Source organism: Neopelma chrysocephalum, unplaced genomic scaffold (genome assembly GCF_003984885.1).
Source record: "Neopelma chrysocephalum unplaced genomic scaffold, ASM398488v2 Primary Assembly neopelma1_22, whole genome shotgun sequence".
Classification (NCBI taxonomy): domain Eukaryota; kingdom Metazoa; phylum Chordata; class Aves; order Passeriformes; family Pipridae; genus Neopelma; species Neopelma chrysocephalum.
The window spans coordinates 10,967,526-10,982,178 of record NW_020897689.1 but is presented as its reverse complement, the minus strand read 5'-3'; the positions used below and the strand labels follow the sequence as shown (position 1 = coordinate 10,982,178).

At 39.0% G+C, this 14,653-nt stretch overlaps 1 protein-coding gene across 1 annotated transcript in view; it reads right to left on the bottom strand.

Annotated features, from left to right (window-relative positions):
• The window catches only part of CPA6 (carboxypeptidase A6), an 83,221-nt gene that overhangs the window by 21,613 nt on the left and 46,955 nt on the right, over positions 1 to 14,653 (bottom strand). Inside the window, exons 3-6 of the mRNA XM_027674932.1 lie at positions 9,102 to 9,226; positions 5,592 to 5,706; positions 4,565 to 4,666; positions 3,613 to 3,717 (exon numbers count right to left, since the gene is read on the bottom strand). Coding sequence (XP_027530733.1) covers positions 3,613 to 3,717; positions 4,565 to 4,666; positions 5,592 to 5,706; positions 9,102 to 9,226 — 447 coding nt within the window. The remainder of the gene's footprint in view (positions 1 to 3,612; positions 3,718 to 4,564; positions 4,667 to 5,591; positions 5,707 to 9,101; positions 9,227 to 14,653) is intronic.

Below are 14,653 nucleotides of genomic sequence, written 5' to 3'. Positions count from 1 at the left end.
AGCTTGAATGTTAAGTGACATTCATGCATACGTTTGATTTTTTTTCTAAGCTAAATCACTTGAAAAACCTAGTTGTATACAGGAACATGGATATACTTCAATAAAACCAAATGACAGAGATCACAGGGTGAAGTAAAAGCTTAGTAAAACATTTCAGGCTGCCTGTGTAGCAAAGGAATGCACATATGCTGTTCCTGCCAGAAAAGATGCCAACATCACGTATATCCAACATTTCCTTTTCCTTGCCTTAAATCGAGAGGCTTGTGGTGCTATTCCTTAGAGTCAACAAACATGCCAAGAAAAATCTGTCTCCAAGCTGACTGCCCTTTCTCAGAACTGCCCGTAAGTGCCAGGGAGGATGGAAAAGTGAGCTGCTGGGCTGCAGAGGTGTTTAAGGCAGGAGTTTGCCAGCAAAAGAGAATTGCAGAGTTTGAAGTACAGAGAGACCTTCAGTTTTGCCAGAGTTCTTATTAAGAATGTCTAATTCATATAATGAGAAAAGAAATATCCTAAACCAAGCAACCTAAACATCTTATCTCTCCTCCTTTCCCAGTAATTTTTAATATAATGATGGAGACTATGAGCATAATATATTCTTTTCCTGATGCTTTTTGCTTTAAGGCTGGATGAAATATTGCTCTAAGAAGAGATAGGGAGACAAAGGTGGTACATTCTTGTAGTTTTGAGGAACTGCACAAAAACTTTTTTTTAAAGGAAAGTGCTTTTACATAGTTAGTGAAGCAGCCTTACTAGTAAGCTACTCTCTGAAGATCTCAGATAACAACCAGAAGGTTTTTATATACACAGTCAGAGCCTACATTCGGCCATAAACCCCATGGAGAAACCTTGTGACTTTTACCTTGCTGCCACATTGTAGTGCTTTATGGGAAAACCTTGATAAGGAAGAGGTACTTGGGCAACAGCCTTTCCCATCAGTGCCTGTCTGCCCCAAACATCTTCCTTACTTACTGCAGCCTGTTCTCCTGGGTAGAAAAGATGCTCAGAAATAGTTGTAAGTTAGTTTATCTTTACACTGACAGAAGACCTAATAAGAAGACACACCATCATTGCATGCCGAACTACGGAGATCGGCTCCTGGATCTGGTTTAGCCTATTCATGCACCAGCGGCCATGGTGACGGGCTCATCCAAACTGCTGTGGCCTCATTATTTCTGTGCTTGCTCTGTAGGCTGCTCTGACTTCTGAGGGAAGGCCACATATGGTTAGATGATCATCTCAGCTAACACATTAGCATGTTGATGATGCACAAGTTTACTCTCACAAAATCAGAGGAAGTATTAATATGTTGCAGAATTCCACAGTGATATGGGTGGCAAAAAAAGCGAGAAAATTGTGTTTATAGGAAGAACCCGGTAAAAAATATGTTGCATCCCTTATTTTGTGGAGAAAAAAAAAGGTATGCAAAAATACTCAAACCACACCTGTGGGGTTTTATTAAGCCACCTTTGACTTCTGTCATTGCAAGGTAGTCTCCATTGTGCAGCTAATATCCCATATTGAACAAAAGTTTGTTGGCTAAAGGGAAATGGCAAAATCCTGTAAATATATAATTTGTCTGTAATGAATCGCAAATTAGAAGAGATTAAGTGTTGATATTAAAAAAAAACAAAAAACAAACAAAAACCCCAACAACCCCCCTGACAATTGGGAAAGCAAAGTTCAAATTCCATTTGATTTCACCACTCATTTTGAAAAAGGCAAATGGATGGATGTGAGGGCTAATACCTAGACATCAAAGATAAATGGGAATAAATCCAATAGGATAGGATCAAAGAAACATTGGAATAGCGTGATACTCAGGTAATAAGAAATACATATTTTTGGGTGAAATCCATCTATGAAGAAGAAACAGCAGATAAATATCAGGCTCTGAAACTGGTGTAACTGCAGAATTCTGGGGTTTTTGATCGTGTGTTGGTTTAAACAACAGCAGGCTTCCCAGTGATACAGGATACATCTGTATCAAAGGGAGAGAAGGATCTTTGCTCAGAAGTTAGCAGGTCTCATGAAAGACCTCTATGAAAGACCTTTAAACTAGATTTGAAGGGAAGAGGGGAGAAAACCACGCTCAACAGAGATAAGCCTAGGGGCACCACGCCCATGTTTGAAGGACCGTGTTTTAGTGAGTTTCTTTGGTCTGCCATCTCAGTGGTGGTGGTGGATGGAGATCCATGTGGCAGCAAACATGCAAGAGTTAATAATGTGTTAAAAAGCACAGAAGTGCCTGAGAATGGTTATGTAGGAATTAGGGCTTCTTCCCTGCAAAAAGTGGCAGGATCGATAGCCCAGCTGAAGTACATCTACACCAATGATGCACACAGGATGGGCAACAAACAGGAGGATCTGGAAGCCATTGCACAGCAGGAAAACTATGATAGTTGCCATCATGGAAACATGGTGGATGAATTCTCAATAGGTTGAGGCCAACTGTTCAACAAGGCCAAGTGCCAGATCCAGCACTTGGGTCATAACAACCCCAGGCAGGCTTGGGGAAGAGTGGCTGGAACAACGCCTGCTGAGAAAAGAACCTGGAGATGCTGGTCAACAGCCAACTGAACGCGAGCCAGCAGTGTGCCCAGGTGGCCAAGAAGGCCAATGGCATCCTGGCCTGTATCAGCAATAGCGTGGCCAGCAGGATCTGGGCAGTGATTGTCCCCCTATACTCGGCACTAGTGAGGCTACACCTCAAATCCTGTGTTCAGTTCTGGGGCCCTCACTACAAGAAGGATGTTGAGGGGCTGGAGCGTGTCCAGAGAAAGGCGACAGAGCAGGTGCCTGAGTGAGCTGGGGTTGTTCAGTCTGGAGAAAAGAAGGCTTGGGGAGGCCTCATTGCTCTCTGCAACCACCTGAAAGGAGGTTGTAGTGAGGTGGGGGTTGGCCTCTTCTCCCAAGTAACAAGTGATAGGACAAGAGGAAATGACCTCAGGTTCAGCCAGGGAAGGCTTTGATTGGATACTGGGAAAAGTTTCTTCGCTGAAAGGGTTGTCAAACATTGGAACAGGCTGCCCAGGGAAGTGGTTAATTTGCCACCCTTGGAGGTATTTAAAAGATGTGTAGATGTGGCACTTGGGAAGACGGTTTAGTGGTGGACTCTGCAGTGTTAGGTTAAGAGTTGGACTTGATGATCTTATAGGTCGTTTCAAACCTAAACAGTTCTGTGATTCTATTTAATGATTCTGTGATTTTATCTTCCTATTCCTATGGAATTACACAAAAGAGAAATATCTTTCTTAAACTATGTCCTTAAAGCAAAGATACTGCTGAACTGATCTGAAGCAATGCACATGGGCACTGATTTGCCTGGACTATAATCAGAATTACAATCTTTACATTTTTAGGTCTTGGAATAAAATCCTGCTTCATATCTCTGCCAATACATGTCTGGCATATTTTTGCCCTGTGCCTAGCTGTGTCTGGCTGTCGCTATCAGCTTTGTTTATCAAGCACTTAAGTATTCTACAAATAATAAAATAAGAAGTATAATAGAGCTAGTTCTTTTCCTTGTTAGTAATAAGTTAGATCTTCCATAGGAAAAATGCAAAGTTTATTGAACTGAAGGAAATTTATGATTGCAAATCTTTAAACACTTACTTCTTTCACGAACCACTGGCAAAAGGCAGGGCCAATCCATTCTCTTGCATGAATCCCACAGTCTATCCAGACAGCTTTCTTGTAGGGCCGTGATCTTTTACCTAACTTGAAGTGTGAATATTCACAAAATATCAAAAGATCTCATGACATTAGTGAAACACAATAATGAGAAAATAATAGAATATGAGAAACACTAAACCATTTTGAATTTACTCATATAAAGGACCATAAATTTATTGTTTTCAAAGGTATGGCCAAAATAAGGTTTGGCAGGTATGCCAAGACAATGAGGCTGATCTATGGAAAAAAAAACCTGAAAGGAGAAGTGAGATTTCTCAATTCCTCTTTTATGAAGAATGATATCCTTAAATATCACATGGAGTAGAGTGAGGAAGAATGACACTACAGGAATAGTCTGATGGAGAATCAAATTTTCATAACTCTTCAGCAGGAGATAAAAAGAAAATACATTGAAAGTAAAATTTTTTCGTGTCTTGCTGACACACTCTAATTTGTGGTCCTAATCATGTGAATTGGAAGCACACAGCCCTTAAATTTTGTCAGCAGCTAAAAAGGGAGTGTATGTGGCACAGGCTGAGAAGGGCTCCAGAGTCCTCTGGGGTCCCTCTCCAGCATAACTGCTCTCCTAGTTGTCTATAAACACAAAGCTTTCCAATCCCCTTAAATCCAAATCCTGCTAATTGAACTTGTCCTGTAATCTATCTTCATGTATATCCAATTCAAGTAAATAGGATTTTAGTTTTCCACCTTTTTTTTTCTTTCTTCATTGAAGATGACATTCAGAGAGATACTTAGATCTTAGCAACTTATCCCTAGGAGATGCTGCTAAGCTGCATCTCTGGTGTACATGCTATAACATAGGTAACAAAGTGTCTGTCCCTGATTCCAGACTTTTTCCAGACTGTCTGATTAATAACAATTTAATCTTTACCTTGAGTACATACAGTGGTCTCCCTTCATAGGATTTTCCAACAGAGAACAAGTGAACAAGATCTGAATAAGTTCTATTCAGATGATGCATCCAGTCCTGGATCTGCAAATACAGAAATTCAATCATTGCTTCAATCTTTGCATTTCATGGGAAGCAAATGTAATACATTTATTAATCTCAGCTCTCGGTCCTCTGTATGTTTTGGGATTTTCCTATCATTTTTATTTTTGTCTTTTTTGTTTGTTGGCTTTGCTTGCTTGCTTGCTTGTTTGTTTTTGTTTTGACACTTTATTATTTGGCTCTCATAGCTCTATTGCCAGAGTCTGGATGCTGCCTTCAATCACACGGTATTTTTTTCCCATTTCAATGTTGGATATTACTGGAATGCGTTAGCTGTCCATCGAAAATCTGGGGATGGGGCTAATCCACTATTCTCACTAAATACTAATGGAACAAAGAAATAAGGTCCTTGATTCTGCCTGCCAGAACACAGAATGGCAAACAGATTGACTTGCAGGATTCAATGGTAACTGCAATATTTGTTTCACAGGCACCAGACCTTCTTGATGTGCAGCACTTTCCATGCCCGGTCTAGTGATTTTGCTTTGGTGCAGACTGCAACTGTGTATGTGAGCAGACAGAAATCAACAGAAATTATTTACCCAGCCATCATCTGGGATAGTTAAACATGAATTTGCATCTATGTATTTTTAAGTATTTGTGCCTCTTGTGTAAATACTTAAGCATTTGGTCACATCTCTTAAAAGACTCAGTGTGACTAATCACTCACTGAAATCTCTTATTCCACTGGAGTAAAAGACCTATTTAAAAAAAAAAAGTCATAAGCTGTCAAAGATAGTTACATGTAAAGATAAGCCATGAATACAAATACTAAAAAACTTTATTTTTCAAGAAGGTGCCTATTTTTGAAGAAGAAACACTTAGAACACTTCTGAAGATGAACAGATAACCCGAACTTGTAGAGAGAATGTAGTAGATAAGAGGAACAATATGAATTTTCACGTACTTCTTCCAGGGAATGATACACTTCATAGTTATACCCAGAGAGGGACCTTCGATTCCTATACGACCTCAGTCCAGTTTGGTTTTCTACTGCTTTCTGTAGGTCTGATATAAGAATCCTAAGTAAAAAAAGATAGCAGTATTACTGAAAATGTACTAGAACACACAAGCTAAGTCAGAACAACAATCACATTTAGAAGAAATATAGCAGGAGTTAAACCATCCTGACTTTACTTCATCTGTTATATTTTGACAATAGAGTGCTTCAGGCTCATTTGAATATAAGCTGCTAAATAAATAGTCCAGCTGCTCTGAAATGTAACAGTGCCTTCAAAAACACAATTAACGATTAAACGATTAAAACAGGATGATGTAAATAATGTAGCCAATGTGAAGAAGCAACCACTTTCATTTGTTTATGGAGCAGCATTTGCTGTCTTCTTTTGTAATCCAGTTATATTACATGATCATCGATCTTCAAAAACCGATTTCAAACCATTTAAAACTCTTTTTAGGCTTAGAAAAACATGCACATACTATTTTTCTGGTATAGAACATTACACATAGTTACAAGTTGTAGAGGCAAAACAAAAAAAGAATAACGTGGCAGCATTGTCATTCTGTCTAAAACACAAAAACCAGCAAACAAAGAAAAAATCTTAAGTGTGCTTTGTTGTTCACATTATCTACGCTGTAATAGTTGTTTGCCAGTTGTGTTAAAATAACCCAGGAAAACCATGAAACAATACCAAATGGAAATTAAATATACTTGCATAAAAAGCAAAAGGTTCTTTGTATTATGAGTAAAATGCAGAAAGAGTTGTGTAAGTGGAAATCTTTCCCAGTTTATGGCAAAAATAAATAATGATACAAATATAAAAATATAATATAGCAAACATCTAAAAATAATTATAAAGAAGTTGGAGCGTCTGTCCATTCCACAAGGCAGTAGCAAGATCTGGGAATACTGTCACTGACATCAGTAACAACGTGACTGTAGAACTGAGTCAATCCTTGTATGCCAACTTCTCCTAAAGCATGGGAATGTGTGATCACCACACCACTAATTCATCATTCCTGTAAAATGATTGTCACATTCAACCTTTTAAATTTTCATAGGCATCAGCTGCAATTATAGGAAAAAGATGGAAAGAAATGGCATTTACTGTGCTCCTAACTCAGGTGTGCAGCAGGTACCTCAAACGTAATAGGTCCACCTATGTAATATCAAAGTAAAGGTTATTCCCATCTTCAAATGCATTAGTGAAGTAGTTGTATAATTAGGAATTATATTGTTCTACATCAGCAACATTCATTAAGCAAACTAAAGAATTATAGTCTTGACTTTCAAAGTACTATATATACTATAAGACTAATACTGTAGTGCCTGTAATTAGATTAAAGGAGTGGTTTTATTCAAGTTATTAATACATTTAATATTTAAAAAAAATACTTGACTTCTTTGCAGAATTCTGATTAGTATAAGCACCTATCAGAATCAAGCTCTGTTTGTTAATTTTTAAAATAATACATTTCATAACTCCTGATTGTTTATGCATCTGTACTCCACATGAGATTTGATAATCTTTCTTTACTCTTAAGTGACTGTGTACTTTGTGTGCTTATAACAGAAAGGCTCTTAAGTCTCTCAGATTTTAAGGCAACCTAAGTGGCTTCTTTACCAGAAAACTTACAACTGAAGCAACTTGGTACAGAAAGAGTTTATCTGATGCCTGGCTTGTTTTCATGACCATTTTGTCATAAAGTCAAGCCCAAAGACAGATAAGCCTGTTTTACAGACAAGTACTGGTCACCTGGTTCATTATTAGGAATGCTTCCTAACTTTAGAAATTTGTCATAATTTAAGCAAGCATCAGGCTGAAATTTTAGCTGGCGTTTGCCTCAGATTTTCCAGTTCCAAAAGGGATGTAGCAATTTTAAGTCCTTTGCAGAGTGTGTAAAAATTAAATAATAAAAAAAAAAATTGTGAAAACCAGTCATGTGAAAAGGAGCTGTACAAAATCTTGCTTGTGGAGACGCACTTCAGCTCAGTGGCTGTGCCTGGTTACCCCGCTCTCCCTGACTGTGGCTGTTGCTTTCATGGCAAATCCTCCTGGCTTTTGTGGAGTTACAGATCTCAGGAGGCTTGTCAGGAATGTAGAGGCTTGCTTGTAGAGGCTTTGAAGGGTTTTGCTTCTGATGGCTTGGACCATCTGAGATGGGCAGCAGGGGGGAGGAAGAGGGAGAGCAAAGGAAAAGTCTGGACCTGACAAAATGCTGCCCAGCTTCCTTCTAAGTGCACACAATTTGTGTGCCAAAAGTCAGAAAGGGGATTTTTCCCTGTGGAAGATTAATGCAATGTTGTCATAGTATTTGTTTCAGGTAAGCTGCAGAAACCCTTTGCCCTTTCAGTTCTTGCCCTTGCACACTCTGCTCTGCAACCCAAGCAGAGGTCTTCAATACAGTAAGTGTTTATAACACATATAAAACGGCCTTCTGTCATTTCATTAAAGGTGATTACTGTGAGCAGGAACAGCAACAGACGTGAATACAACTGCTAGGGCACAGTAATTAGGGCACTTTTTTTTATAAGCACAGGAAAACCATTACAGAAATCCCCATCTCAGTTTTAAACATAAACAAAATTGAAGCGGTGTTGAAGGCACATGAAAGTCACTCTGAACTTCAGACATTGAGCTTGTGTAATTATATTTGTTTCTGTATTTTTAGAACAACAAATTTATAAGAGATCATTGTTATAATAAAAATGGAATTCTGATCAGTACTACATACATACATACATATACAGTATGATTTGCACCATCCTTTTCTCACTGAAAAATAAACATAAATACCCTCATGTAGATCTTTATTAAGCAAATATTTGAGAATTCAAATAACCCATCACTTGATTATTCAGATGCTTAGGCATCTCACTGAAAAGGCTTTAATGACAAGATCATTACTCTTGTCCAGTGTATCATACTGCTAAATATGAAAGGATAAGTATACTTCAAAATTGCCTTGAATTTTTTTAAGGAACACTATAAATGATAAGTGATCCTTAGCGTGTGTGTATTTATGTCATATGACTTGTGTTGGGTCACTAGGATTGGAGAATAATAGAACTAATATGTTCCTGTATAGTTGATGAAGAAGGCTTTCCTCTGCTTTTGCAGCACACTTGTAAATAAACCTTACTCCTGCTAAATACAGAGAGAGGCAAAGCAGGCTGTAGAATCAGTAATTACCATCCTTCTCTTAACAGATGTGATTTTGCATGCATTGAAAACACTTCAGCTTGACTCCAAAGGAGGACATTTAATTAAAACTGCCTGCCTGTGGGAGATTTTCTGTACTCCCATTAAAATGGTTGTTTTCTTGGCAGTGCCTATTTGTCTGCCAGTCTGATTGCCGTGATGTGGAATGTATTCCCACTTGGCATGGTAGAGGCAGACCTGCCCAGAAGGCCAGATCTCTGGAGCAAGGCACGGAAAGTGAAGCATGGGCTTACGTGTACTGGATGTTTGCTTGCTGGAGGTAGGGCAGCAGGCTTCGGGTCGTGTTCTGTGGTACTCGCACGTCAGTGACTGTGCCTTCGACGATGTGGAAGGGGCTGCTGGGCTGCCACAAGTCCACCTGTAGTGCAGGAACCAACCTGTAATTCATATGCATTCAGTGTAGGTGGGGAAATCCAGGAGATGGCACGCTTGAAGGTATGCAGGCAAACACTTCAGGCATGATACAGACAATAGACCTGCACTGGCTGGTCCAGTTTGACATCTATGCTAATGGAGCAGATTTTGAGGAATGATTGCGTCCATTTTACCACAACTCTTATGGGAGATTTGCCAATGGGAAGAGAGAACAGTTTCCAGAATGTGTGTCCTCAAATAGTTGGAAATAAAAGGCACTTCCAGCTTCATGCACTTCCTCAGACTACTATACATTCCCTATGTCCTATGGAGTCCATGAGTCTCTTTTATTTCACAGGGCATTTTCTATGTTCACTAGGGCAGTAAAAGAATGCTAAAGAGATACAGAAGGCATAGCAGATACCACTGTTGTTTACAAAGTGTACCCAAGCTTTATTCTTGATAATAAGCAGATCAGAGGTCAGTAACAGGGTACCAATACCATGAATACCCAAAATTTTATATGAAATGTCAAAATAACAGGATTAAGATAATCAAATCATTACAATCTTTTAAAAAATGATAGCTACTGAATGATACCACTATCATTATTGTATTACCTCTATCTGCGCATATCTGAGGGATGGTTCTTGTCCATTTTTACTTCCTTTAGTTGCCAAATCTGAAATACACTTGGAAATTCTAGCCTAAGGCATGCACGAATTTTCAAAAAAGCAAGAAAGTTTGCAAACAGGGGTTTGAAAATCAGTGTTCTACACTCTGTAAAATAGTAGTAAAATAGTGTAGATGCACATACTCTCCAACAGAGGTGAGAACAGTTCCTCCTCAGCCAGTGTGAGGACAGTGGCGAGAACACAAGTTAACAAAGCTCCTCCCAGAGCTGTTGGATAGTCCCAGGAGATTATAAATGGGAGTTTCAGCAACTATCTCTGTATCAATGAGACAAATATGCATGTCAGGATCTACGGGCTTTAAAAATATGTTTGTGAGCTGAATACAAGGAATGGACGACCATGTCCACACATTTCTTAAAGAGAATTTAAAAATAATTAATATTTGATAAAAGTCTTTTGAAGTTTATTGCAATCAGCTGTGCCAGGTTGCACTGATGGAAGTCATTAATACAGCTTGGAGTGTCCATTGCTTTTCAGGTTTCTAAGAAGGTTTTTATAATCTGCATTTTAAAAGCTCCTGACTACTTCTATACCATACAAGCTATTTTTGAAATACCAAATGCATTTCACCTGGTCTTGCTATAGCCTCATTTGTGAGAGGAGTACAATCTTGAAACAGGAGTTTAATTCTCACCATTTCTCAAATGACCCTGATTAAGAATATTCTGATTACCAAGAGGTCATCTGACACTGAACCTGATGCTACCTCTTACAGCAATAGTGACCACAGTCCAGTTAATCCAATTAAATGCCTGCTACTTTGGAAGCAGCCAAACTGAAACACAGGAGCAGCCTCTTCTAGTTCCTGCCAAAACCACTCTTTGTTTCACGCTGCCACAATATGGTCTATGGGTCTGAATGATAGTGGTGGGTGGTCACAGCATCTTTTCAAGTCTAACACCAGCACTGGCAAAGTTCACGGGGCTTGTGAGGCTGACAGCAGCTATGACAGATGGTCAGTAGAAAGCAAAATCGTGAATTAAATGGTGTTAAATGCTCCTTATAAATAAATATTTTCTCACTGTGCTAACACCTTATGTTTGTAAGTTTATCTGTCTTTCGTATTTTGATACATTAGGGACACTCAGTGAAATTCAACATGGTTCATTTCCCACACAATAATTAGAAATGTATATTAGACTTTTAAGATTTATCCCTAAAAATACACATCAGAAAGGGTAAATTTGTTTCTCTTGGAGCAACAGTGTATCAATCAGCTTGAGCTGATTATAAAAATAATGTTTATAAAAATAACAGCAAAGTGTTACACAAAAGCTAACAGCAACCAAAAGGCAGTATCCAAGCACACAAAACTGGAATAGAAAAATGAAAAAAAAAATCACACTTGAGATACACCTGAAAATTGTCTGTGTTCTTGACAGTTACTCAGGATTTATTTTGGTGAAATTCTCCATCATCATGGAGGGGATAAACCAACCAATATTCACACTATTAGTTATAACATCACCAAGCTTTTTAATTTCTGAGGCATTCTAATTGTTCCTCACATTACTGTCTAGAAGTGAATATCAGAAGCAGAAGTAATCTTCATGAAATCAGTGGCATATTGCACATCAGTATTCTCTTTTAGTGAAAATTCAGTATTTCACTCCTGGCATTGTCCTGGAAGTGAGACAAAAAAATCCCATATTTAGAATGCAAATCATTCCACTCCAACTCAGTTCCCTATTTGGCTTCATTTGACTCTCACTCTTCACCCTTTGCAATGTAAACGAAGCATTCAGTGCTCCTCTGGGAGATGTTACCTGTCCTGTCCAGAGTACTCCAATTGCTAACTTGATTTTGCCTTACAAAGCATATAACAAGAAACACATTTCTCCAACAGACATCTTATTTATATTGCAGCCTTCAGCTTGTCCTTGGTGTGACATAGAGACAGTGCATGAAAACTAACAAACAGAAGATGGATTTCAGAGCAGGCATGTTCTATCCTTTACTCACTCTTCAGGAGACTTCATCATTGCATCTCCCATGGATACTGAGCGTCTCATCGGAGTCATCCCTCTTCTTTCAGCATCATTCTGCTCACAAGTATGCCTTGGATTTCCACTCTGGCCTCTGCTGGTTAGTGACTGGTAGTGATACTAATTGCTATCCTATCCTCTTTACTATCTGTGATAATAATAATGGCCAGTCTTCGCGAACGAAGATTTTGGGAAAGGTCTTTTTAACTTTCAAGCCTGCGCAATGGATTTTTTTAGGTGAGACACAGCTTGTGCTGAACTGAGCCCACACTTTAATCCTAAGGTTCATCTGCCGGGGCCAAGCAAGCTTGGACAATGGCAGTGAGGTCCTCAGGACGTAGGTTTGTTTAGAGTGACCTTCTCATAGATGGATGGCCTCACAGGGCTAACGAGCTCCATCTGCCCGGGGGACCTGGAATCGAACCTGGGTCACAGCGGTGAGAGTGCTGCATCCTAAGCACTAGGCCACAAGGGGTCCCCACTATCTGTGATATGGTGTTGTTATCCCCATACACTATACATTAGCTGTTATACAGTATTATGAATGGTGTACCAGTCAGTGCCAAAAGATATCTATTTGCTGTGTGGGTGGTAGGATTTGCTAGGTAGGAGGAAGATTCTCCAGCTACAAAACAAAGAGGTGCAGAAATCCTACAAAACTCTCTGAACATACAGCCAAAAATCTGAACCTCAGAATTCACCTGGTATCTTGAGGCTAGAGGAAAAGCTATATGCTTAAGAGCATGTCTGCAAACCTAAATACTCTCATCTCCTTTACACATCTTATCCTGTCTTTCAGGCAGCAGGTTGCCTTTAAAAGGTCTTGGGATGTTTTATGCCTTAAATAATAAGCAGAGCCCATTCAAGATTTTTCAGCATGTTCAGAGTTGGGACCAGGAGACCAATTACTCACCACCGCCACTGCACACAAGTGCAAGTGTGACTAGGGGTACCTGTTGTCAGGAATAGCAGTGCACAGATGCCCAGTGAATGCTCTTTCCCGGAATCTCACTGGAGGCACGAGTATCCTGAGTAGCTTTCCATGAGAAGAAATGGTATGTAAAAGCATACAGTTCACTCTCTTTTCTCAAGGGATTTAAGCATGTTATTGCTTTATTAAACCAAGAAGGTATAAGAGATTATTAATTGTGACTACATAAGTAAGTGTTGCTTTTTGTCTTCTCGTTCTTTTTTCCAACCTCACTCGTCCTATAGAAGATCCTGTGGTTCAAATTGTGCTTAGGAAAGCCAAGTTTCTTTTTAGGCAGTTTCTCTTTAAACCGAGGTGTTAAAGACAGCTCATGAATATAAATGCATCACATTTTACCTGGACATTTTTCAAGGTACAGCAACCCTGAACTCATTGGTCTTGTCTCAGTGTTGAAAAGTCAGCACAAGGCAAAGGGACAAATATTTTAAACAGATTTGGGTGCTGACCTAATAGAATTCAGAATTTATTCCAAAGGTTAAAATTATGCAAATAATTTTCCAAGAATACAAACACTTTGTTGGTATAATGCTACATGTTACAAGTGGCATACAGAAAACTCTGTTGTCCTGCCAAGACAGAAACCAGAACAGGGAGTTTTTTTCTTCACCAGTTCAGGTTTTCCTCCTGCTTATTCCATGCCTGTGGAAAGAGAGCCTGAGAAGAAAAGAGTCTCCCTGCTTTTCCCCGTAAACCCTTTCATGGCTGCATAAATCCCACAGTTTCGTTTTCTTTTTTTTTTTTTACTCAAGTCACTGAAATAAATCCCCAGCTTCTTTGGACCACAGGGCTTAGTCCAGCCTTTGTAATTAAAAGTATTTTCTTGGGCAATAGCCTCCAGTTGTCTCTCACTAGCCTTTCATAAGCAGATGTTTAATTTCTTCATCCATTTATCCTGAAAGGAAGATGCTTAGTGCTCTCATCAGGTCTGCAATTGTGTACCAATCAAAAGACATGATTGATGCTTGTCATGAAAATAACTAGAATAACTTTGCCATAACTTATATTTAGTATCTGGAGAAAATTGTTTGTATGATTTATCTGTGTTATACCCCATGAAAACAGTAATTTTGTTATGCTTTATTACCTAGAAATTCCAGTTTTTATTTTTACTGAGTTGTATACAGCAATACATGTGCCAAAGCTGGCCTTGTCCTTAACATCACTATGAATGGATTTCTTTGAGAAATGCTGTCAGCTGTAAAGTTCAGAATATAATTATTGTTATGATGCCATCAGCTGAAATGGCTTGGCATTTCTGAGCCTCTTGTAAAAGGGAATGTGCAGTCAATAATGCAAGCAGTGACAGTCTTTGCTCATGGACTCTCTCAGGAAGTGTGGGTTTCCCATTTACATCCATATGCCCAAGTATCGACACATGAACACCCTAAGCAGTCCTAAAATTCATTAGATATGTTTTCAGTTATAAATCCGCAGTAGAAGGTAGACAGTAGAAGAAGTAGAAACTGCTCTGGTTTTACTGATGTCATCAGAAGTCTGACTGTCTGAGTATTCATCACATAACACACAAGAAGCACAGTCACACGCATATATGTACATAAACACCCCTCACATGCACATGCATAGTATGAAACAGAATTTTAGGCTTCTGTTGGTACATTTGAAAAAAAAGAAGCAAGGAAGAATGACTCCTGTTCACTTTGACACTGGTGGATAATTATAGCTGTGCTGTAATTCACATGGAAAGAGCAGAACTGCTCCTCTCTAATGCCTTCACCCTTACAAATATTTTCAGGATCAGG